Consider the following 25,746-nt stretch of genomic DNA (forward strand, 5'->3'; position numbering starts at 1 on the left):
TTTCAGGAGAAAAATGTGACTGCATTACCATTTCCTGCATATAGTCCTGACTTAAATCCCATTGAGAACATTTGGGGGATGATGAAGGAATGTGTGAATCAAAAGGGGTTGACAAAAATTGAAGACATGAAGAGAGAAGTGGTCCGATACTGGGACAGCATAACTCACGAGACACTAACCTCTCTGATAGGAAGTATGCCTACCCGTCTTAGACTGTGCCGTGAAGCTCAAGGAGACTTGATAAAATATTAAATTGTTACCTACACAACATGAAAAGGTCAGTTCACTTTCACAATACATTCAATTTTATCTGATTTGTTCTCCTTTAATAATATGAAATGCTTTAGCTATTCTCAATAATTTTTAACCATACTGTACATTTATTACCCACGTGATCAACATATGGGCTGCTGCATATTAATCTCGCACGTCACATGACCTGGGCCCCGTTGCACAAAGCTCTCGTAAGCCTAAGATCTCGCAGCTTTTCTCGTTACAGTATGCCAGGTACAAATGCTACGGGAAAAGGCTGTGTCGTAACGACTTGACCTGAGGTTCTAACGATTTGGTTGGACAACCGATGACCTCTCAGTTACGTCACGTTGTGACTGAACATGTTTCCATTCATAGCAAACACGTGAATTCATTCATTCTTCAACTTGGAGGCATTGATTGTGAGTCGAACTGAGACATTATATCCGCCGAAAAACATAAATGCAAAGCCTTAACCGGTGAGATTAGATGAGTGAAGCAACTGCAAACCCTGAAAAGGGATGCTAGAGTGTAGTTTACTGTAGCAGGCTGTTCGAGGCGACAACAACCGACATGCATCGTGACGTCGGTTACCAAGGGAGCAGACATAGTGACGTCATTACAGTGTGACGTCATGAAAAGTGTAAAACAGTACATTCTTCCGCAACGTTTTTCTGAAACGGGTTTCGGTTTGAAACCATAAAAATAACCACATTACGCTATTTCGTCAGTTTAATGCATGTAAAACGTGGGTAATAAATGAAATACCACACAAGGTCTCACTACATACGAATTATACGAAACTCGCTCGGTCCGATACCTTAAGAGGAACACTCGTTTTGTATATTTCGTATGTAATATATGTTACATTGGACATGCATGTATGTGTTACATTAGACATGCTTTTATGTTGCATATTACCTGCATCATATATAGTATATAGTACCTGTATGTGTTTCATATTGCAAGGATATAAATTTAGAATAGGGGTTTAAAGATACAATATATTCAACAATTATAAAAATATATTTTATAGTTTTTTATAAACAAAAGAAACACACACATAACAACAACAACAACAACAACACTCACACGAAACTGTTGTTATCTCTGGAAAATATTACATTTTCACACTTATATTTGTAACATGAATATACTTCTACTAGGACTAACCGCTTCCTGAATAAGTAGCAACTGATGTTATACAAATTGTTGCTATGGTATCGACGGAGTGGCCATCTGGTGTCAGCAATGCGCTGGCACGAAATATAACTAAATACTCAAAGAAAGCTTTGGTTATATTCAGACGTGAAGTGCCACGAGTTTACAAATATCAGACATTCTGCAGTACGTTGTGAGTGCTTATTGAAAGACTGCGTTGGGACACCCGTTGTTGAACGCTATTCCTGGTATACCATGGTGTGTCGTCTGGTGGGACACCCGATGTTGAACGCTATTCCTGGAATACCATGGTGTGTCATCTGGTGAACAACCCTCTGACATACCACCATCGCGTCTTCCAGCTAGCTACTCAGTGAAACCAAGGATCACAGCCGGGTGCTCTATCAGTAAATACATGCATTTTCAAAATTCCTGGAAACAAAATACTTTTCCTGACGATTTCTTCCCATGAAGCGCACTCATCCAGAGAACCTCAACAGGGTTGTCCAGCTCCTGCCATATGTGATGACACCATGGTCCCCAGTCTCCACCCGTACGTCCTGCCATGCCCTTTCAGGCATCAAAACACGCTCTCTCTATCTGTGATCGTTTTCTTTAGGTCTCGTTTCTCTTCCTCAAGTGCAGGGTCTTCTGGTGGTGGTCTGTAGAAATATTGGGAGAGGAAGAAGAAGAAGACGGCGACTCCTTTCACCATGATCCACCAGATAAAAATACGTATACCCATCTCGGACTTCTCGTATATCCAGCATGACCCTGTCTGTCCGCAAATGTTCTGCCACACCCTGCAGGCGCTGTCTATTATGGAACCCAACACAAGGGGCCCTGGCGTGGTGCCTACAACATGGAAGGGGGAAACCAGTAGCGATCACACGCTGTTTGAACCAGCTTAAAATACATACAAATTCAGACTGAACCCATACTATATAGTTCCCCGAACTGATGTGCATCTGTAGTAACATCTGCAATCGATTTACAATAGTTCAGACTTCACAAATACCAAACAGACGACTGAGCATCCAGTACTCCAACACGTAAACACTATTTCCCAGGAATCTAAGTTTAACAACTACAAGGGGTACGTCTGTACTGGAACAGAAAGTTTTAGGATGTATGGTACCGATGTATGCGTACCTCCAAGTCTCAGGAACAACCACTGGAAGCCAATAGCTAGAGATCGTTGGCTACCTGGAACACATCTAAAATAGGGCGAATGAGTGAGCGAGTGTGTGAGATTGGAGTGATGTCTTGTGTGTCAGAATACGTTGGTGCGTAGCCGGATGTGTCTGTTTATTACGTTTTCTATTTCGACACATCATTGGACTTGAGCATGTTACTATCCCTGCTACTGAACCCCCACCCCCACCCCACACACCCCCGGTTCAGGCTCTGCATGTGAGACAGGCTACTGGCTGTGCAGTAGTGACCAAAAAACCCTTGGTTCTCTGTGTTGGTATCAAGTTTCACCATAGTCATGGTTCTGGGTATCCAAGCACCATAGCCATACTTTTGGAGTTCCTCTTTGGCCTGCCTCACTTCCGTCACTTACAGCTGTATTGTAACTCACCTGAGGGTTGCTGTCTGTGATGGCGACACGACCGTGAACGTCAGCAACATCCCAAGGAACAGCAGAGGCGCCACAACGTACAGCAAGTAGCAGTCTGACGGACAGATGCCGTCCATGGCGCCCGGGATAGTGATGTTAATGTTTGGTGAGAACGTTGCGTTAGTAACCACTGTGACGTTGTCAGACCACGCTGATATGTTCATTAGGTGTAAGCTACTCTCCACACAGGAACAATTCTTATACATCTGAAATAAACACCGATTACCGAGTCATGGCTGTCTCGTATTCTTATTTCAGTCTTTCTTCAGTGTGGCGTTAAAGTATCGTGCAAGCATTCGCTCTTCATACGAATTTCTCAACTTGATACAAAGAGTGAAACCGTGATGATTCTGGCGTATTCCCACTAATGGCCTAAAGTACCTAAAGTACTCACGTTTATCAGAGTGGTTGAAATAACACACATCAGGATCTCGACTACAACAAGCTAATGCGTTTACTTACTTTCAACATGTAGTTGATTCTGCACTTTTGAGTGTGTGATCATAGATAGTGAGTCAGGTCAAACTAACACATTACATTGACAAAACCCTGTGAACAAGCGACGATGTCTAGCGAGTACTCTTCTGGAATATCGCAAGGTTAAGGTCCAGGTCAAGGTCAAGTGAAAAACGTTACCTTTATGGGACCCATGGGCCCATCTGCCCAATCATATTGCAGGGAACATCCCGCGTGGCATGGCGAGAAGTAGATAACGTTGTCCGCTCCACACACTGGTTCGTAGTTGAGCTCCGAACAGTGGCAGGCCGAGTTGCAAGGTCCTTTCAGATTGCTCATTCCTTCTCGAGATCTGAAGTAAATAAGTGAGAAGTAACATGGATTTGGCAAATTGGACTAGTGACGTTTTGGATGACTACTAGCTATGGTGATGACGATGAAGAAGAGGATGATGTCGATGTTGATGTAGACGGTGACGTAAGCCACGATGCTGGTGGTGATAATGATAAAGGTTGCGTTTCGCAGACTCGAAACCGGATACCAGATGTCAGAAGACGGTGTACATTAGCAATCGGCAATACTTTTCAGTGCAGTCCATATATAATAGGCAGTTGGTGAGTTGGTGAAAAACAACACCGCAACATTCATTACATTTTGAGCGACTATTGCTCGGCGTTCAACGATGATTTGTTCTTACAAGAAGAATTAAGTGTGAATCAAATTTACTCCAACATTTACACGTACATTTCACAAAGTTGTGAAATTCGAACGCATACCGAATACATGAGGGAAAACCGGGTGAAGATTCTCGATCTGTACCCACTATTCAGATCTACGTTGATCCAGATCCTCATGTTCTGTTCCTACTTACTCAAGTGTACTGTACTGCACTGTAACGCCCGCCATCTTGGGTTTGGGACACTGGATGAGGAAGAGGCCTCCCACGACGAGAGCGATGCCGCAAACGATAATACAGAGCCGGATGATGCCGCGACACTTGAGGTCCATCTTCTTGACGATGTATCCCCCCAGGAACATCCCTCCTCCTGCACCTGGCACAGTTATCGCCCCTACAAACACAGGAGAGGTGCCATCCTCAGGTGAGTGAGTGAGTGAGTCTTGACACAGCCTTACAACGAGCCTTATATATGGCCATGTGACTAAGGTCACAATGTTTTCAGTGTTTGGTTGGTTGGTCTATGCTTGAAAATGATACAACAAAAGAAACGCAACTCCAGCTTTTTGTCTTTTTTTTTAGATAGAAGACATAAACTTGAGCGCTTACTTTTGTGGGGGTTTTGGTTTTGAACCTTTCTTTTGTGGTCGGTATATGAACTCCATAATATATTAGTGTTGAGTTGTCCACCTACCCATGATCATACTGGCGTAAGCAGCTTGCAGGTTGAACTGCTCTTGGAGAAACTTGGCACCAAACGCCGCCATTCCGCTCACAGCCATACCTCCCATGCATGACGCCAGGGACAGGAAGAAGAACGTTGGGTTCTTGATCTGTTCCAGTAAGATAACATATCCAAACACTGCTACTGTACATATATGCCACTTCTGAACTATTCCAGGGAGACAATACAGTAATACATTGATAATGAACATATATGCCACTATTTACGGTTACCAGACCCGGACAAGGCTAATACCTTGTCGATTCCATGCCATGTGTTATTGCTGGACAATTGCCGCTAGCCAATTAATTGGAACAAGCTGGGGTTCTTTCGAGATATGCCTTGTAGGTGTTTTACGTACCAGGCTCCACATCGCCCTGGGGAAGTCCCTCCAGCTTCTGCCAAAGTCATCTCGGTGCGCTTCAGAGTTGCTATCTTGATACGCCTCTGACCTCCTGGCAGCCTGAATGGCGGCGCTGCCTGGATATGCCAGAAGTAGAAACCAAATCAAATTCTTTTACCATACCATTTTACATAGGGCTTAAGTCATGTCGTAGAATATTGGGTGAGAACGAGATTTTGCAACTGGAAGGTGACCTCTTTGTGATGCCATCTCAGCGCCCACAAGACGGCCTGTCTCTGCTGCAAGCTACCCTACATGACAGAAGCCGACTGACCAAGGTATATAATCGGGGATGCAAATATAAAATGATGAGTAAATCAGCGATAGAATTCATAATGAGTTTCGACACTCTTGATTACAGGACTATAGATATGCTTTCTCATGCACAATATTTGACTTAGTCGCATGGTTACCTGGTAATATTTTGGGGTAGGCAAGCATGGGTAGGGCGATGATGAACATGACACCCCCGCTTATGAGGAAACCGACCCACCACGCTCCGACCCAGCGGGGATCTGCAGGGGTCAAGTCTATCCTGAAATAGCGCAATGAAGAGGACATTTAGAGATCCTACACAGTGAGGAAATAGTGAGGAAATGGTGAGGACATGGTGAGGACATGCCCCTGTCTTAAGTTGAAATATAGCATAATACAGCACAATAAGAAATGGCTTACATCGCAGTCAGGTATCCATCACGGTATTTGTGAAAGTAGTAAACGGTAAACTGATATCGACAAGGACACAAATCGGTTCATTCTGTTAATTCTAACCTTGAACAGTGTAAGCTACGGAATGGATCACAAAAACCAGAGCAGCATCACATCCTACATATACTTAAACTATATGCTATCTATTGGTTATACTGTACTGAACATTTCTGTTTGACCGAGATGCAATGGCGCTGCAGGGAGAGTTGTTACATTGCTGTACTTACTTTGAGACGTCGACTTTGTCAACGTCGGTGAAGATATTGAGAAACTGACCGCCCACTGTGTAACCGGACGCAACACCAAGCGATGCAGCTGCATATACGATACCTGCAACATCAACATGGCCGTTACTTGTACTATCGATGGACGATACAAGACCTCACGATAGGAAAGCAGCATGGACGAGACATGATGGGCAATGAACATTGGAGACTAAGAATGAACCGCAAGGGTGTTGCTGAATGCGACGGGTTCTGACTTATATCCGCCATTGTGTTTTTAACATGTGTATCAAGCATGTTTGTAACCTTTGTGTGACCTAATCCATTCTGACTGTTGAACCCTTTACCCCCATCCCCTTCCCCCACTTCCTGTCCAGGTGTGTGTATGTGTGTGTGACCTTTAAGTTGACCTGTCACAGTAGTATCTGCTTGTTTGCTTTATCACATGGTTGTGTGGTCAATTCAGGACTTCTGTCTTCAATCATTGTTCAGTCCGGGTATGAGTTTGAGGACTCGAGTATTCACAGGATCCAGCAATAACCGCTTGTTTGCTTCATCACGCATTTGTGTGATATCACGCAGTTGTGTGATCAAATTCATGTTCATTTGGGTGTTGGTCCATGACTCAATATTAGGGGGCATTCAGAAATTTTGTTTTGAATTCTTGTTCAATTATGTTATGAGGTTGCCGACTCTAATTTCCACAGATCTTTTATCAAATGAAGAGGCACAAGAGGGGAATTTACCTGCTTTTTGTTACATCAAAAGCGCATATTAGAGCGCAGTTTGTTAAATCAAAGAGCGACACAGTTTGAAATACGCTCGTGATCTGGTACACAAGGGGCAGAGTTTACATATCTGTGAACAATAAACGATAGTACCCTGTGTTCATTTCAATTTATGGGAGCAAAGTGAGGACAAATCCCCCTGACTCAATATCCATTCAAACATTATGTTTTCAATTCTTGTTCAATTACGCTGTGAGGAGTATGAACACGTGAGTGTTCACATAGCAAATATTGAATTCAATTCTTTAAGTTTTAAATATTACATTTCATCGGATTTTATTATAAAATATGTGAAAGGATGGTATGCTGGGTTGGAAAATGTACAGATTATAAATTAAATAGCACTTTAAATTACACACTACTTACTTCTTTCTTATCTTAAGAACATTAACAAGAAATTTACCTGGGTTTACATAACAGTGTAGTATTTTGGACAGTAAATATTTGTACCGGTTTATAAACGGAAGGATATTTCCAATAATTGTTTATTTATGTCTTATTTCATTATATTTAGAACATGTAAGGATGAAATGAAATTCGTCCTTAATATCTGTGATGCAAAATTTATATAATCATTCATTCGTATTTACTTTATAATATCTATCTGTTTATTTGGATAAGTTGTGTGATGATGATCTAAATTTGGTTATATATCGTTTGTATTGAGGAGGCATACATTTCCGGAAGTAAGATTGTAAACTGTACCAATCTATGAGATTAATATATAAAATACATTTATAGATGATAGAGACCATTTTTTTCTTATGCACTGATAGGGACGAGCAAAGATTCGCTGCTTGATGCCTGATTAGAAGTTAGAAGGAAGTTCCTGAGCATACCTGAGCAAACCCGAGGCTTGTCAAAATACATTTAACTTCATATGACTAGTTCTGCACATTACACTTTGAAACATTATCATAAATATACACAAGAACCACGCAAAATGCAGTTCTCCTTAACTAACAACTTACGCCAATATTTCATATTAAACCGTCTTACATATTTTAAAGGGACTCGACATAGTTCAGCATAACCAGAGCACTACATGTACCGTTTTAACACCCAACACACGTTTACAATAATGGAGACATAACGCACTACACTTCCAGCATAAATATCAGATAATGACAAGAAACTTTCAGGATTCAAATGAAGAGATCTAGAATTTATACTAAACGCGCCTTCCGCCCGTGATCAGACACCTGTTTTTCAGCAACACAAAATTTATTATTGTCGTTAAAGACTATGTCCAAATAAGTGAAACTATCAACAACATCAACAAACACACCATTATACAAACGCCGTACATACTTCCTTCTACGACCACCTTTTCTGAACACGAACTATTTAAATTTTCTTTATATTGACTTCAAGCATTCAGAATAGGAAGACATGCAGAGAATCTAGTAACCCTTGTAAACCTGTAACTGACTGGGAGAATATATATACCACAAGGTCCTCAGCACACATGAGTAGGAGCAACCTCAGAGACTTATGATTACACGATGCCATTTAGAAAGTGGTCAAATGCAACATATGTCATATTTGGGATTTCACTTTCTTAGTAAAGTACAAATTCTAGTACTTTTTTCGGTTGAGTCCCATCCGGGATTCGAACCCGCACCCTCAGAGTCAGGCACCTAATCGCCAGCACACAAAGTCAGCCACCGCGACTTCCACAAAAATGAAAGTCGGACAACTGGTAGTCTAGACTGCGTACTTTGTGTACCCCTCTGATGAGTGTAAATTTGTGCCATAATTTATACCTATCAATGGAATCGAACGCCTTTTTGAAGTCTATTATGGAGCAATATAACCGTTTTTTTTTAGAAGCAAAACTTTTATCAATTAACAAATCAAGTGGAAATATATCATCTTCTGTACGAACACTTGGCTGAAAGACCGAACTGAGCGTCTGTAATAATGTCATTTACGGATGCCAAGGATATGAGTCTCTGGTTGATGTAATCAGTTTGGAAAAGCCAATAGTCAGTCATTAGGGTCAGCATCATCCCCCTTCTTAAATACAGGGACTAACACAGCACGAGGTGGGGGGCAATCTAGTTGACAATATACAGTTGAAATCTGATATAATTTGTCGATGTAGAGATGGCCATGGTCAATAAAATACGCGTTTACTGTTTGACAAGTACTAGATTAGCCAAGGCAGTGAATGCGTTTGTGACAAGAAGGTGGGGCAAGTAATCTGGACGAATACACTTGCTACAGGCAGATTGGCGATTAAGCACGTGCAATACATGCTGACCGTGGCGTGAAATCAAAACCGCTACTGTTTAACACGTGTCTCGTAGAGTGATTTAGTTCAGCAAGACACCATCATGACACGATTCGCACGAAGAAATTGATCTTTTCAATATTTAGACGACAACCTGTTTTCGTCTTGTTTCAAATGGAATGTTCTGGAGGGCGTTCCCATATATGCAAATTGGTGTCATTTGTCAGGTCGTGGATCGTCTAATGCTTGTCAAACAGTAAGATATTATCCAAGCCATGAGATTTCTCAAACTTGAGCGCACGGGTGGCCTTCTGAATCTCAGTCATGTATATCTCACAGCCCAGTTCCTCCAACATAACATTACCAATGTCACTCTGGTCACGTGTCTTGTCTTCTTTGGATTCGGGGGCTGTCCAAAGTGCTCTGCTAAAATATTCATAAAATTCACCTTATGACAATATAATATTATCGCGTTTCTTTTTGGAAAAATATGTGTAGAATAAATCATTCTTGTACTTCCTCTCCATTTTCATGTATATGCGTTTTTTGTCATGTAGAACAACATTATTCTCCGTATTTTATACGTGTTGAATGCATACAGTGAATGGGCTTTAATTGTCACCATGTACCGACCTCAGGTCGTCATTGAACCAGGGCTTGTCAGCACGAACAGGGACCACTTGCACAAAGAAATTAATCTGAGCGCTACAATGACTGTCACTCCCATTCCCAAACATAGGCTTAAGATAGTTGTAACGCTAAGATCGTTTTGTGCAAGTGGGCCCTGATCGCGAGCACGGGAACGTGGTGTGGGGGCGTGACTGCTTACGTATTGCGTTCGTGTTTGGTACGTGATTCTTGGTGACCTGTCATTCGGGAAAACGGTGACATAATATAGCACACCACAGGTGTGAAAGTTTCTAAGCTTTTATCCATGCATTCCCATGAGGTTATAGGTACAGGCCAGAAAGGCGAATTCAACCTGTCTATGTTTACTCTAAGGGCTTCCCCACTTTCCCAACCAAATGCCACGTTGCATCGGCACGAATCACTAGCTTGACCCCTTTCTCGGCCTCAAGTGACAGTGTTGTCAGTTTCTTGACCGTGACCTTGGTCCTGACCTGTAACATCTACATTGTCTGGTCTCCATTTTGATGACATCTCCATATGCAGGGGAGCGTCATCAGAGAAATGGTTGAAGTTCGCAGTTATAAATTTTGGAAATACATGTATTTCAAGCATGTCATGTTGAAGTCAATAAAGATCTGTTAGATTTAGAGGTGACCAGCGGACCTCTTTATAGTATATGTACAGGTTACAAGGGAGGGGGGAAGGTTATTGAGCATCTTGTGGGAGATCAGGCCTATCTTGGAATGCAAGTTCGGGACAAGCTCCAGAATGCCCAGATTCCAGACAAACTTCCTGCGAGTATAAATCTCGTTTAAAGAAAATCTGGACTTCAGAGCTAAATGCTCGTAACAAGGTCAAAACCACCAATACTTTTGCTGTGCCAGTCCTCTCCTATTCCTTTGGAGTAGATGATTGGACAAAACAAGACACCCAGTGTCTTTACCGCCTGACCAGAACGATGATGTCTGATAACAGAGCACACCGCCCTCTTTTAATCGTTTATATATGCCAATCAATTCTGGAGGTCGGGGTTTGATTAATGTGGAGGTTCTTCATGATAGAATTTTATTGTGTACTTTTGCTCATATTTATTTATCAGATATCCCCTTGTGATTGTGACTCACGATGAAGGCAAGTAATTCGATGTACTGTTGGGCGGTACAGCGATGGGAGTAAACCAGGTGAAGTTGTTCACCAAGTCTTCCCACAGTCGGTCATGTGAGGTCAAGATTTCTGAGAAGCCATTGCATCGTGTGTGGAAGAAAACAGCAATCCAACCGACTCCTTCGCCTGGATGAAGTCGGCTGGTCTCAAATGTGAAACTGAGGGCTTCCTTTTTTCTGCTCAGGACCAGTCACTTCCCACTCGTAATCGCCGGAATGTGCTTCTTAACCAAAATGTGAACATGAAATGTCGACTGTGCAATGAATTTACAGAGACTGTCCAACACCATGTTAGTGGATGCCCTTACTTGGCACAAACAGCATATCTTAAAAAACATGATGGCATAACCCCTGCACCTCCCGCTCAAACACACACACACGCCAACCCCGCACCCAGACAGCGGCATCAGCCTCGGAAAAGTAGCCAGCCCACCCCCAGACCGACTATGCAATTGTTGTCTCAAGTGTATACCTGTTTGCAGCTTCTTTTTCAACAAGAGAAAAAAGTGCTTTAACATTTAGGAATTTGCACCTATACAGAAAGAACTTTGCAATGAGCAAAAGAAAGTCAAGTATCTTGTCGGTCACTACATTTCCTTTTTCTTTATATTGGAGTTATAAAAGAGTGGTTCTGTCAAGAAGCTACTGAAAGATTCTGGCTTCAATATCTTGTCCAAATCTATGAATGAATAAGAAAGACGTTTCCAAAACTTATTATGGAGCTTCAGGATTTCGTTCTCAAACCAACCTGCACCAAATTCTGTAAGTTTGATTAATGCTGGGTTAGTAGAGGCAAACAATAGTTTCCATTTACGACGTGTCTTAAGGGTCAACTTCCTTATCCAAGTGATTTTCAACGATTTCACTTGGAGAATTATGTTAACCTTACCCAAACCTCCTTGCTTAACTGGTTGGCTGTCTTTCAACCATCTAACCTTATCGGTCTTCCCACTCCAAAGAAACTTAAAAAGCATGTTATGCAGCAAGAAAATCATGAGATGGGTCAGACAATGACAGGAGAAGGTAGTTAAGTTCTGATACAAGAAGAGATTATAGTATTCGATCGGTGTGGCAATCCTTTTCATCCGTCTGTTGATAATCTGTTTAAGCTCTATACAATTTGTGTTTAAAAATATAATTTCACCTAATTGGATTCCTGGGGATTGGGCGATCTGCCATAGATTTTTTTCTAAGCTACCATTTCTGGAACCTAACCAGACAACTAAGTTTTATTATAACTAATTTTAATACCATATATCTCAGCAAAGTGATCAAGAGTCACATGATTCAAAAGAAGATCTACTACGATTAAGCGCAACATCAGCGTACTGATCCAAGAAATATTCTTTCATCTATCTATTAGGATAGCCTTAATGTTCTTATTTGAACGATTCATGTATGCTAAACTTTCAGTACAGAGCATAAAAAAATACCGTGATAATGGGTCACCCTGTCGACAACTGCGTTGAAAGTTAAACCATGACGATCATTGGCCATTAATGGACATGCAACATTTATACTCTTATAGAATGGAAACATATATTTTTCTCAAATTCTTTCCTAAACCCCAAAAGGACAGACATTTTCAATGGAGGACCGGGACACAGAATCAAACGCTTTCTCGAAGTCAATAAACAAGAGCATGCCAGGAAGCTTATGTTTGTCAGCACACAGTATCGCATCATAGATTAGCCGCATATTGTCTCCAACATAACGGCCAGACATAAAACCCGTTTGATGATCACTGATAATAGACAAAAGCTTACATCTATTTCTGAGATCTAATAAAAGATGAAGCCAGTTAATAAGTTACACTGATTAGTGAGATGGGTCTCCAATTTGTTAAAAAAGTCGCTTTGGCTTTTCTCCTTCTGGGATGCAGACAATAATTCCTTGATTCTGAGTAGCCGAAAGTTCTCCACACATCAAACCATAATTCAGAGATCTCAACAAATATAGTCCAATTTGCTTCCAGAAAAAATGTCAGATCCAGGCATCTTGACTATTCTTCAACTTTCCCACGTCGTTAACCTCATGTTTAAATCTAGGAAGACTATCCCTATCCAGAAGAGAAAATAAGTCACAGTCCTGTACATCAGTAGAGGTTTCCATAACAAAATTCACAGCCTCGGCAATAACAACTTTTGGATTTTCTAGTTGAGTGCCTGAATCTAGTTCTAAGTTTAACATCGATTTGCTGAAATAATTATTTTTTCCAAGATTACAAGAACAGTTTTCCACCATCTGTAATCCAACTAGTCCTTGACTGTAGAACAATACCATCCATCTTCACTTTCCTTACTTCTTCTAACGCCTTTCTCTTTTGTCTACATATTGTCATGTTGTTTCTTATTGTCTACAACATCCCTGTCAAGTCCCTGAGTCTCTTTGCACTGATATCACTGCATTTCATATCGATGTCAGAAGGCCCAATAGAATCAACAACACCCTAAGCCAGCAGGTTCGACTTTCTTAAGTAAATGTAGGCCGTGATACGTTTGTCACGCAGCTGAGAGAGCTCCTGTGTCATATCACAGTAAGTCAGTAATGGCCTTTGATCCAAATTCAACTTTGGGCTCAACCTCCGCAACTCTCTTGGCCGGTTCTATAACATCACTTTTGACTGAGTCAACTTGTCCATATACTTAAATAAATAGTATCTTTTTGAGCTCCGGCTTAACAATGTCCTCAAATCATCCGTACCCGACATGACAGTACATGCGTAACCGTCGCCATGCCTGACGTTGACCGAGTCCGATGACGTTGACGAGTCATATCCTTCTGCGGTAGGAGATGTCTGTTGCAGATATGAATTAATCCTCGGTCCAGAAGCACCAGCGGGTCTTTACTTTTCGGGGATTGTTGCGTACTATTACGTTTGCTTGCCATAATTATAGAGGATCAGATCGATTTTTACGTGCTGATTCAAGCGTCCTAAGTACATGGCAGCCAAACCGGAAGTTACATGTTTTATAAGTGATATATAAGTTAGTGCACAGTAAACATTCGTTTATATACAGTTATAGAGTCACCAAACTTAATCCAGGCAATGGTATCGTGAAATACCTTATCTGGGGTCACAACTACTTTTAGATTATCTCTGACCAGAAGAACGAAGAGTCCACCTTGATTCGACCACTTGACCTTCTTGACATATTCAGTGACCATCTGTCCTCAACTCCTTACTATTTTCTCTCTTTCTGGTCAGACTACACTTGTCTTGCTACATAACGGAAGCTGACAACTTGTGAGTTGTTCCTTGTGTACCACATAGCGAGAGAGAATGACAGCTTATATTAAACAGTCTAGTGACACCTTTGATTTAACATAATGCTCTCAATTGCTCTTTTGACCTAACAAATAGCAGCTACATTTGATTTTGCTACCAGTCATGTATTGTTTGTTCACAGGTATGGAAAATCTGTCCCATGTGTACCAAATCACGGGCGTATTTTACACGGACTCCCTCTTTGAAATTCATCTCATATGCACAGTGTCAGATTAATTCTACACAGTTCAATTTCTTGTTAATGCTCTTAAGATAAGAAAGAAGCAAGTAAAATTCTATGTAATTTATAATCTGCACATTCTCCTACCCAGCATACCATCCGTCACATACTTTATAATACACATTAAAGGGGTAGAGGGGTGTTAGTTGATATTTCCCGGTCGCGTCTTCCAAATAAAGGTCCCCAAACCAAAAATTAATTAAACAGCAAGAAGAACTATCAAACAACAACAACATATACAAACAAAACGCAAAGCACTGAGAGACACCAGTGTCACGTGTTGTTAACTACAGGGAGGAGCTACCATACTACCTCCCATCACTGTATTAAAAACAATGAACGATGAAGTATTTACCTAGATAGAAAGACGTCATCTTGGCCTGTGTGTTCTCATCAATGAAGGTCGTTCCGAGGGTAAACATGGGCGTGGCTCCAGCTCCGTGCAGCGCGTTACCGAGGATAAAGAAGTACACGTAGTTTTGCAGGTAGGACTCGCTTTGTACACGGCACTCAGTGCTGTTGCCTGTCGCTGTGCATGATGTTTCCTGGACATCTGGAGTGAGTGAGTGAGTTTAGTTTTACGCCGCACTAAACAATATTCCAGCTAAATGACGGCGGTCTGTAAATAATCGAGCCTGGACCAGACAATCCAGTGATCAACAGCATGAACCTCTATCTGCGCAATTGGGAACCGATAAGATGTGTCAAGTCAGTGAGCCTGACCACCTGATCCCGTTAGTCGCCTCTTACGACAAGCATTGTTGCCTGGACATATGGAAGGGCAACGACGGAGGCTGCTATCTGAATGATACAGTCAGTGTCTGCATGCGTGGACTAGATGTGACAGCATGTACGGGAGTGAGAAATATTTGTCCGATGAAACCCCTAAAACATACTTGACCCAAAGTAATGTTCGGTCATCCAATGAACAAATTATTTAACAATCTGACTAGATATACGTTGCAACATTAACTTTTAGTGTATTCAAATATTCCAGTCATGGGAAATGTATTTTTAAAAATCCAGAAGAATTTCTTAAGTATTAAAATAGGATTCTTGACACATCATGAGCATTAGGTCTATATTCGACCGCTCATTTCCGATGAAAAGAAAGGAATGGGTGAAAAAGTATGGTTCCTTCAGTGATTTTATATCCCTTAACTTTCACTTACTTTAAGGGAGGCTACCTCCATTGTTTCGCTAAGCTTACTCTTACAAGCGGTTAATGGGATGGCATGATTACGGTTTAACGGTTAAACAATATGGCTGTAAGGAAACTGTCAAATTACCCATCTGTAGGTGTCAAATTGGTGATATGAGAGACATCTGTAGGTGTCTGATTGGTGATATCAGAGGCATCTGTAGGCGTCTGATTGGTGATATGAGAGGCGTCTGTAGGTGTCTGATTACATGTGTCTCAGCAGAACGAACATCCCCTTCCACACCCGTATAACCGCGGGGAGAATAAGGTATTGATATTACCAGGGACTTTATATAAAGTTACAGTTATCTACATGTGTTTTCTTTAAACAATGTATGAATCATTATGAGCAAGCTCTTGCGGTTAAACTGCAACTAAACACGCTATGTAGTGTGTGAGCACAATGTCACTACTTCACTCACACTTGTAGTTGTATACATCATAAATGTATACAGTTGTGACATGCTCGAGTGTCACTACGCCTGCAAAGTGTACTGTATTCACTCACCCGAACACCTGCAATGTGTACTGTCTTCACTCACCCGAACACCTGCAATGTGTAGTGTGTCTTCACTCACCCGAACACCTTCAATGTGTACAGTCTTCACTCACCTGAGGATTTATAGTTGTATACACCTGCAATGAAATGGGGGAGAGCAAACACAAACGACCCCAGGCCCAGGAGGAAGATGCCGCCGGCGATAAGACGGGGTTTGTTGCGTGTAGCGCCGTAGTAGCTGACGGCGAGAACGAGGAAGAGAGCGAAGAAGTCATTGGAGCTGATAATGAGGCCGGACATGGAGCTGGACAGCTCAAACCGCGTCTCTAAAGAGCTGATGATGGCGTTGGTGACGCCATTGATAGTAAAGCCTTGAAACAGGCTGAAGACCGACGTCCAAAACACGTACCAGCGGATAGTGTTGAACACCTGCAGACACCTGTGGGGGAGAGAGTAGAGAATCTCACACATAGGCTTATTTATTTATTTATTTATTTATTTATTTATTTATTTATTTATTTATTTATTTATTTATTTATTTATTTATTTATTTATTTATGTCAAATGGTCAAGATCTTACTACGTTGCCGTCAGTGGTCACGCGCTCTGTTATGCAGACACTGGTCATACCTGATATGTTTTCCATGTATGTAAGCTGGGTTATATTGAATTTCTTACACTTATTGTTCCAGCTGTTTTAGAAACTTAACAAAAGATGAGGCGACATTATCTGTTCTAACATATTTTTATTTCATAAAGAATCATTTATTAATGTACCGTGCAATCACATTATAGGTCGTTGTCCCAAAATGGCGGCTACTTTACACACACAATCAGTAACAAGTGTCCCCACAAGAGACGAATCAGTAGTTACTGAGATCTCCACATTTTCAAAAATACGAATGTGGATGTGATTGTCACCAATTGGTTACCCGGTTACCCCACTATTTCAGGTACACGGGATACCCCCAGGATAACCTGCGGCATGAGATCTGATGTCAGTTAGGGCTGGGTATAGACATCAATGGGGTGTGACTGAGGGCATCATGTGTAAGACTGCAGTCACCTTGTGACATGTGTCTATCCTGAATGTGTCTCCTCCAGACACAGCAGTGGTTCACAACGTCAGGGCAGGGTCAGGGGTCGTACAGTCTGACCACCCGATGCTCGCCATGGTTTTCTGGGGACCAGCGATGTGGTGTTCGAATTTGTAAGGCAATTCTGACGTAGAACAGTATAAAGGATTGTAATGGTCTATCTACATGAGGACGGCGGGGTAGACTAGTAGCCAAAACGTTTGCTGGTCACGTCTAAGATCCAGCCCAGGTTCGATTCCTCACGTGGGAACAATGTGTGAAGCCCATTCCTGGTGTCCCCCGCCGTGATATTGCTGAAATAATGCTAAAAGCGGCGTGAAACCCAGCTCACTCACTCACTCACTCACTCTATCTACATGTAGACATGATTTCAAACTACCTACTTTGGCTTCCATGATCCCCATCCGTACTGCAGCTCTTTCTCGTCGCATTCCTGCAGATCCTCCTCCTCGGCGTCAAGTCTTCCCTCCTTTTCCCTGACGTCCGCGTCGGCTGGCGAACCGTATGCACTCTTACCGCATGGCGGCATGGTCCTACCGCAGAATCTTCGGCTGGCGGCTCGTAGCCTGTCCTGACAATGGTGGCTTGTTACATAGATCATAAAAAACTTCCAACATTACAGACACATGATATTTCAAGTGGCACGGTCATTTCAAACTTTTATTCAGTGAGAATGAAGATCAATGTAAGAAAGTGTAGGTCTTTCTCTGATTATATTGTGTACAGTGGTGTTGAAGATCAGTTTGCAACTGATCTTCTATTCGTTTGAAATGTAATAATGTATATGGCATCTGAAGAATGACAAGCATACGAGAATAGACGATATCATACCAGGATTTTCAAGAACGCAGAGAATATGCTCTCAGTTTAGCTGAGGAGATTAAGAACGAGATAGGAGCACTGGACGGCTCGCTCAAACGCACCCTGTGATAAAACGCCACCAAACGACGAAAAGGTAGATGCCTTAACCCGTCGACATAGTTAAGGTGTTAAGAACAAAGTGTTTGCCAAAACGATTATATTATAGACTAATTCGAGGAGAACTGAAATATTAACCCTCGAAAGGCCTTTAAGTCTCAAACTGGTGAACCGCTAACCAAGAAGGGCACGTTGAATAAAATTCTGAAATTTAATTGTTCAACTGGCAAGGTAATAATAATAGTGGGTATTTGTAACTGCGCTTGTATCCGTGCATTCGTGGAGCTTGACCGACCGTGAGGACATTTACATGCAAGACACAATATTTTGAGGTTCACACGGTACTTAACAGGGAGTCAATGTAAGAAAATGAGTGATGAAGTGATCAGCAGAACAGAAATGTTTATTAACGTCTCACTCGTGTACAAATAAATTCATTACAACATATAAAATTTGGCAAAATAAAATTGTACACAACCAATCGTACAACGATTTATGAGAGACAAAAAAGGGGGGGGGGCTACAATAAATATTAAAATGCATATCTACAATACAATACAATATGAAAAGGTAAACGTCATTTCTAGAAAAATACTTCTTCCTTTAAAAAGAATGTTATTGCAGCTTGTGGCCGTTTCAAACATCACACTTGGACTTAATAATATATGATAAAATTTATCACAGTCAGATAACATGTTAAAAGTAGGACAGACAGTCATGCAAATATTAAGCAGTCTCTCGCTTTCACTCTCATACAATGGGCAGTTTAGTAGCGTGTGGAGCTCATCTTTATTCTCATCAGGGCAATTAAAACAACGTCTTCCACACAGTAGGATGTTTTCATAGCGTCCAATCTCAATCTTAAGTGGGGCAACTCCAGTCCGGAACTTAGCAAGGGCACTCCTGTGGGCACGAGGCACAGGGCACTTAAGATATTCCTCAGTAGAATATTCAGATTTAAAATGTCTACATTGACGCAACTTAATTATTCCTTCCATTTTGTGTGGTGTCAGATTTAACCCGATTGTTCCACGTCATTACATACAATTACATTTCTCTGCACAACGAAGACGCATCTCTATGTCACCGTTAAGATTATAAATATGAGATAAGTAATAAACTCTCCAATCCTGTTGGTCCAGTTCCGTTTCCGTGCATGGTGAGTCGAAATAAAAACACGTATGTTAATGCGGTGCGTGTGCTTGAGACGAGCCCAGTGTCTGACCACTGCCGCCCACTGGCGGGCCAGGGGAGGAATCCAACCAGAGTCACCGTTGATAGCAGGATTGGGTGTATACTTTCCCACTCCTACGTAAAATCGTATTGCGCGGTGATGGGCGGTGTTAACACAAGTGAAGTCTGTGGTTCCCCAAATTGCAGTTCCATATTCGATCACTGGCCAAACCATGCTGTCATAAAGTTTTGTACACACGTTCAAAGGCGGTCCACCAAAACTCTTAAAGCGTGCTATCAATAACCCCAAAGTACGACTAGCTGACTTGGATGCTGCTTGTGCCATGTCCTTGTAGCTGAGGTGTTCGGTCAGATGCAAGCCTAGGTACTGGTAGCTCTCTGTAGTGTCCAGTATCTTATCACCACAGATAAAAGTATACACAGTCCTGGGAACTGATTGATATCTAAAAAGTACCACTTTGGACTTGTCCTCATTCACAATCATTTTAAACGTTAAACACCAATCATTCAGTATACTCAATGAAAAAAAGTGATGTGATCTCGCTTAGATGGTAGATGTACAATATGGGCAGCAGTATTTTGAATTGTTTGGAGTTTGTGTAATTGCACAGAGTTCAATCCAGCGTGGAGGCTACTGCAATAGGCAAGTCTAGGAAGCACAAGAGATCTCACTAAAGCATGGGCACAGTCTGTGGTGATGTATCGGCCGACAGAGCTAATGATTCTGAGGTGGTGGTGGCAGACATTACGTAAATGGTTAGTGTGAGAGATTAGAGTCAATGTACACAAGTTTGAATGACAGAGGAGGCTACCTTACATTACTCGATTGACATTTTTGTTTACAGTAGAATTCATCGGTGCCTTGTCCCCACAAACAGATTATAATAAAGCACGAGTGTTCATGAAGAGTCATGAACGGCCACGTATGGTACATATCCCAAACATCAGCGCCACAACAACACCGAAATATGTGTTGGGGTCTCGTTTACCCACCACCTTTTGATCTAGGTGTGCAAATCACTGAAGCGGAATAATCCTCTAGACAATAGATGACTTTATTTATTTTGATCCCTGTGAAATATAGTCCCCCTTCATGATAATGACAAATGATATTGATAATGATTGCGTTACATTTGTGACGTCACTCCATTGTCTGCTCGCTCCATTATTTTTCAGGAATGGAGCGATGTGTACCAGTTTCATTTGTAAGACCTTGCTCCTTCGTACTCTTGGCGTTACCTTTGGCTTATAAAATTACCAAAACTTTGAATGTAATTTATGTAGGGCAATAGCCCCGTAACTCACCATCGCTCAAAATTAATGTACTCCGGGACATCGGCTCCATTATGTTTTAGGAAAGGAGAGTTACCCTCTACATAAACACCTAATGAGAGATGTCTTTCTAAGACGCCAGTATCTACACGTTACTTGTATATGACTTGTTCTCATATCTAGTGTCAGCGATAACGTTGTTTGTTTATCGCATTGCACGTGTGCGACGACACGGAGAAACGAAGTCGACCATCAGGAAGGATCATTCGATTTTACAACCAAACAATAGAAGCAACTGTCCATGATGAACCAAGGATAAAAAAATAATCATCGACAAGAATTTGAACAAAAGCCTGAAAATGCATTTACGTGAAATATATAATTATAATTATAATTATTGTGTTTGGAGTTTACACTTCTGAGTGGTTTCAATACATATTATATATTTGACATTATTCATCAAATTTTCAAAAAATCGTTTTACATGGATGTGACGCATTATCCAGCACATGAACATGATAAAAGAACCACCAGCTTATCTGAACACAGAGTGATCTTAATTTGTCAACAAGCTGAATTGAAACAACACTCACGTGGAATATGCGCACAGTTTCTGTTGCGAACTCCTCTGTCTGCTATCATGCTCTTGTGACTGTCACTATTGGTGACTCCCCGGGACCAAGGGAAACGTGATGTTGCTACTGTAAGCTCACTACCAGCGGTGTTGACATCTGATGTGGTATCTGTTAGCCTCGATTTCAGATAAGACAGAAATCTGCCCGTGGTTATCATCACCGCGTTGGGCGACGACACCGCCTACACCGGTCAACTCGAGAACAGGTCAGAACATCGCACTTTCATCCACAGCACATGCGATTCTTATTTCAAATATAATTTCGATTTTTATATGACCCTTCATTGCTGACGAGCAAAACTTCTAACGCTTCTGTTTTCTGTGTCGAAAATCATATTTGATTTGCAGCTACAATTATTGTTATGTAAATGTATTATAATACTACTTTGCTGTTGTATGATGTAATTTGATAAAATGTATTTTGAAAAACAGGTTTAACATGCAAGTTGGTTAGCTAGTTAAATATATATTTAAGTTATTAATTTCACCGCTTCACCGCAAGCTTTAATCCCATCCAGAGCAATAGTTAATAGCTAATGAGTTAATACTGAGATCACTCACCTCTCAGTTACAAGGTTAACACAATAGCTACTAGTAATGTATAATCAGGGACAAGCGTGGAGTATAGTCAAGGACGGGCGTGGGGTGTAATCAGGGACAGACGTGGAGAACTGAAATATGAACAAAGTGATGAAATACAATTTAAACGTGTACACAGAATAGGTCAACAACGTTCACCACGTTTCCAGGGGGTTGTTATACGACCCCGTCCTATCATTGCTAAATTCCTAGTAACAAAAGAAAGAGATGGAGTGAAAAAACATGGACGTGAACTGAAAGGAAAACCTTATCATATTATGGAACAATTTCCTGAAGAAATAGCCGACTACAGGAAAACAGTATTGATGCCATTACTCAAAGATGCCAGGAATATAGGACAAAAAGCAGCTATTGTTGTTGGCAGACTTTATGTGAATAATACCCTACAAAGCCCATTACCTCCCCCATGTAGAGTTCCCCGGGTACAAGGAGCCAGACAGCCAACTACTATACTCAGATAGGGAGACACTGGTGGTCAGGAGCCTGGTCAGACTGATAGCCCATATCCAATCTCATATGAACATGTTAAGTGTTACACCCAAGTCTTGAAAACTGAACTGAATCAATGCAGATATACTTCTAAAACTGTTTCAAACCAACGTTACAAACTATTGCTCAACATAAAATACACTCAAGAGATGTAGACCTTGTTACCACTTATCACACAAATGAGTCTAAAGAAAAGCACAGTGTTAGTAATGTTGTTGACATGTCACTAACATCTGGTAAAATGCATCAGCGCCTAAATGAGAATCCCACTCATAAACAAGTAAACATCACTGAGTGTTCTCTGAATATTGATGCTAATAAAACATTGCAAATGTAAAAAACAATGACAAACATGATGACATTGCCATTCACACTGACATCAGATTTAATAACAGTGTGTATGGTGTGTCCAGTGCTGCTGCTGGTGGTCATGTGAATACTGACCATGTCTATGTTGAACACATTGATGCTGAATATGTTTATGTCCACCAAAATGATGCTAATCATCTTGAACAAGTATATGTTAAAGACACTGGTGTTAACCGCAATGATGCCAATCAAATTGACGTTGAACATGTTCCTGCTCACAAATTTGATTTTGATCACAATGATCCTAAACTGCCTGCCAATGATACTGATTCTCTTGGTGTTGAACATGTTGATGTTGAACACGTTGTCGTTGACCACAGTGATACTGGTTCTGTTGGTGTTGAACATGCTGATGTTGAACACGTTGTCGTTGACCACAGTGATACTGATTCTGTTGGTGTTGAACACGCTGATGTTGAACACGTTGTCGTTGACCACAGTGATACTGATTCAGTTGGTGTTGAACATGCTGATGTTGAACACGTTGTTGACCACAGTGATACTGATTCTGTTAGTGTTGAACATGCTGATGTTGAACACGTTGTCGTTGACCACAGTGATACTGGTTCTGTTGGTGTTGAACATGCTGATGTTGAACACGTTGTCGTTGACCACAGTGATACTGATTCTATTGGTGTTGAACATGCTGATGCCCACCCGAAGGCTCAAAATACGTCACCAATGACACCTTTTCTGAATGAGAAAGTTCTATTCTGGATATGTTAACAATGAGTGATTATGTCACCCTAATAGGTGACTTCAACGCAAGATCAAGTACGTTATGTGATTATATTGAGTATGATAAGTTCATCACCAAGGAGTTTGATTTAGACGAAACTGAAGATATTTCTCCTGTAACGTATCTAAATAAGAACCATCTCCCATTAGAAATGTCATCGCAGGATTATGCAAAAGTAAATAACTTTGGTTACAAATTGATAGATATTTGTAAAAATCTGAATTTGTTTATATTGAACGGAAGAGTGAGTGAAGGTAGAAATGTAGGTAAAGTCACCAGCAATGACAAAAGTTTAATAGATTATGTTATTACTTCTCCACTTTCTCTTAAACTATTTACAACATTTGACGTTCTGGATTATACACCTTTGATCTCAGATGTGCACTGCCCCGTATCATTCACTTTGAAAGGCGTAGCAAATCATAGCTTAGAATTACTCGCTCAAGCCCTAAACCCTCACAAAGATTCTATATCGAAACCTAAACATTACAACGTTGAAAAGAAAGCTGAATATCGGCAAAACATAGATACTAATGAAGTAAATAGACTTACGGATCTTGCACATCGCTCGTTATCCAACCATGCAGACTTGTCGATTACAGACACGCTCTCGGATAGCCTCACGCACGTGCTAGTTAACGCCGCACGTGAAACATTCGGTACGAGAACACCCGCGCGCCATATCAACCGTAAAAAAACAAGCAAACCTTGGTTCGGTAAAGAATGTAGGCACTTTAGACGCCGATTCAATAAAGCTAAACGCCGAGATAAAAAATCTAATACCCCCGCCAATGTTCAAAGACTTCGTACTGAATCGAAAGCTTACAAAAAAATGTTTAGATAAGTATATCCGAATCCATAAAACCTCAGTCCAAAGAACGTTTAGATATAATTTAAAGAAATCACCAAAGCAGTACTGGAACGCCCTCAAAGGTATAGGCGCTTCTCTGGAAATGAAAAATGTCCTACTATCGATTCTTTTTATGATTATTATAAAGCTTTAAATGTCAACGACCAAGATGACGACGACGGAAATGAATCCACACACTAAAAAACAGATTTTAATCTCGATTGTAGTATATTAAATAAAGAGATCACACTAGAAGAAATAAAGACAACTATTACAAAATTGAAGAGAGGTAAAGCCAGTGGAATAGATAATGTTGAAAATGATTATATTATTGACTCAGTGGATATACTAGCCAGATTCTACGTCGACTTCTTCAGTCTGATACTTTCAACTGGGAAACTTCCCGAATCGTGGCTAATCGGTATTATAAAACCCGTATACAAACATAAAGGCGATCAAAATGACTCCAATTCATACAGACCAATAACAATCTTGAGTTGTGTGGGAAAATGTTTCACCTGTATTTTAAATGCTAGGCTTTCGGAATTCCTAGAAATGAACAATTTAATTACCCCCGCACAAGCGGTTTATCCGAATTATATGTAAATCCCTCGGCATGTTCTACAAAGTCCTTAGTTTTAAAAGCAAAACAAATCCTAACAGATCAGTTTATTCAAAAGTGGCAAGAAGATAAACGTTCCAGTTCCAAGGGAGTCTATTATCAATATTTAAAAAAATCACTGTCCTTTGGAAAATATCTTTTATTTCCAAAATCTATACACATCCCTATTTTGAAATTAAGAACCTTAAATCTAAACCTTCCGATCGAAACTGGCAGATGGCAGAACATACAGAGAGAAGAAAGAATATGTAGATTATGCAAATGCAACTTAGTTGGGGACGAATTCCATTATCTTTTTAAATGTATGTCACTTAGTTCTTACAGAAAATCATTCATCCCTCAAAATATCACAGTTAGGCCAATTTATCATCTCTTAGCAAGGTTATGTAGCCTGCCAACGTTAAATTTACCAAAGGTTTATCACTTTTATGTCTCACTTGTATGAATTGTTACGTAAATGACTCACCATCATGGTTTATATCTATATTGTTAATATTGTATAGTTTTTGCTCTTGTACCACCAATGGTGGTTTTTATGTGAATAAAGAAGTTGAAGTTGAAGTCAAGGACGGGCGTGTCTTATAATCAGGGACTGGCGTGGAGTATAGTCAAGGACAGGCGTGGAGTGTAACAGGGGTCAAACGTGGGGTACACATGTATTTCGTTTAATACCTATAAACCTGCCTGTTCTGAAATATTACGAAAGTC

At 40.9% G+C, this 25,746-nt stretch overlaps 1 protein-coding gene across 5 annotated transcripts; it reads right to left on the bottom strand.

Moving 5' to 3' along the window:
• Positions 1–970: 970 nt before the first annotated feature.
• On the bottom strand, positions 971–24,147 carry LOC137298347 (solute carrier organic anion transporter family member 4A1-like). 5 transcript variants are annotated; one of them, XM_067830565.1, is made up of 13 exons: positions 21,329–21,480; positions 17,735–17,917; positions 16,368–16,693; positions 14,910–15,107; positions 6,232–6,334; positions 5,710–5,831; positions 5,255–5,373; positions 4,864–5,002; positions 4,365–4,563; positions 3,674–3,845; positions 2,999–3,243; positions 2,566–2,630; positions 972–2,268 (listed from the first exon to the last, which is right to left on the bottom strand). In XM_067830565.1, the coding sequence occupies exons 2-13, from the start codon at positions 17,878–17,880 to the stop codon at positions 1,994–1,996; spliced, it is 2,109 nt and encodes a 702-aa protein (XP_067686666.1). In that variant the 5' UTR covers positions 17,881–17,917; positions 21,329–21,480; the 3' UTR covers positions 972–1,993. The 5 variants fall into 5 exon arrangements, with proteins under 5 accessions (XP_067686667.1, XP_067686666.1, XP_067686668.1 ...); XM_067830564.1 differs by having other exon boundaries at positions 973–2,268; positions 17,735–17,922; positions 21,329–21,473; XM_067830566.1 differs by lacking the exons at positions 2,566–2,630; positions 21,329–21,480 and adding an exon at positions 24,119–24,147 and having other exon boundaries at positions 971–2,268.
• Positions 24,148–25,746: the final 1,599 nt, after the last annotated feature.

The sequence above is a fragment of the Haliotis asinina genome, chromosome 10 (genome assembly GCF_037392515.1).
Source record: "Haliotis asinina isolate JCU_RB_2024 chromosome 10, JCU_Hal_asi_v2, whole genome shotgun sequence".
NCBI lineage: Eukaryota > Metazoa > Mollusca > Gastropoda > Lepetellida > Haliotidae > Haliotis > Haliotis asinina.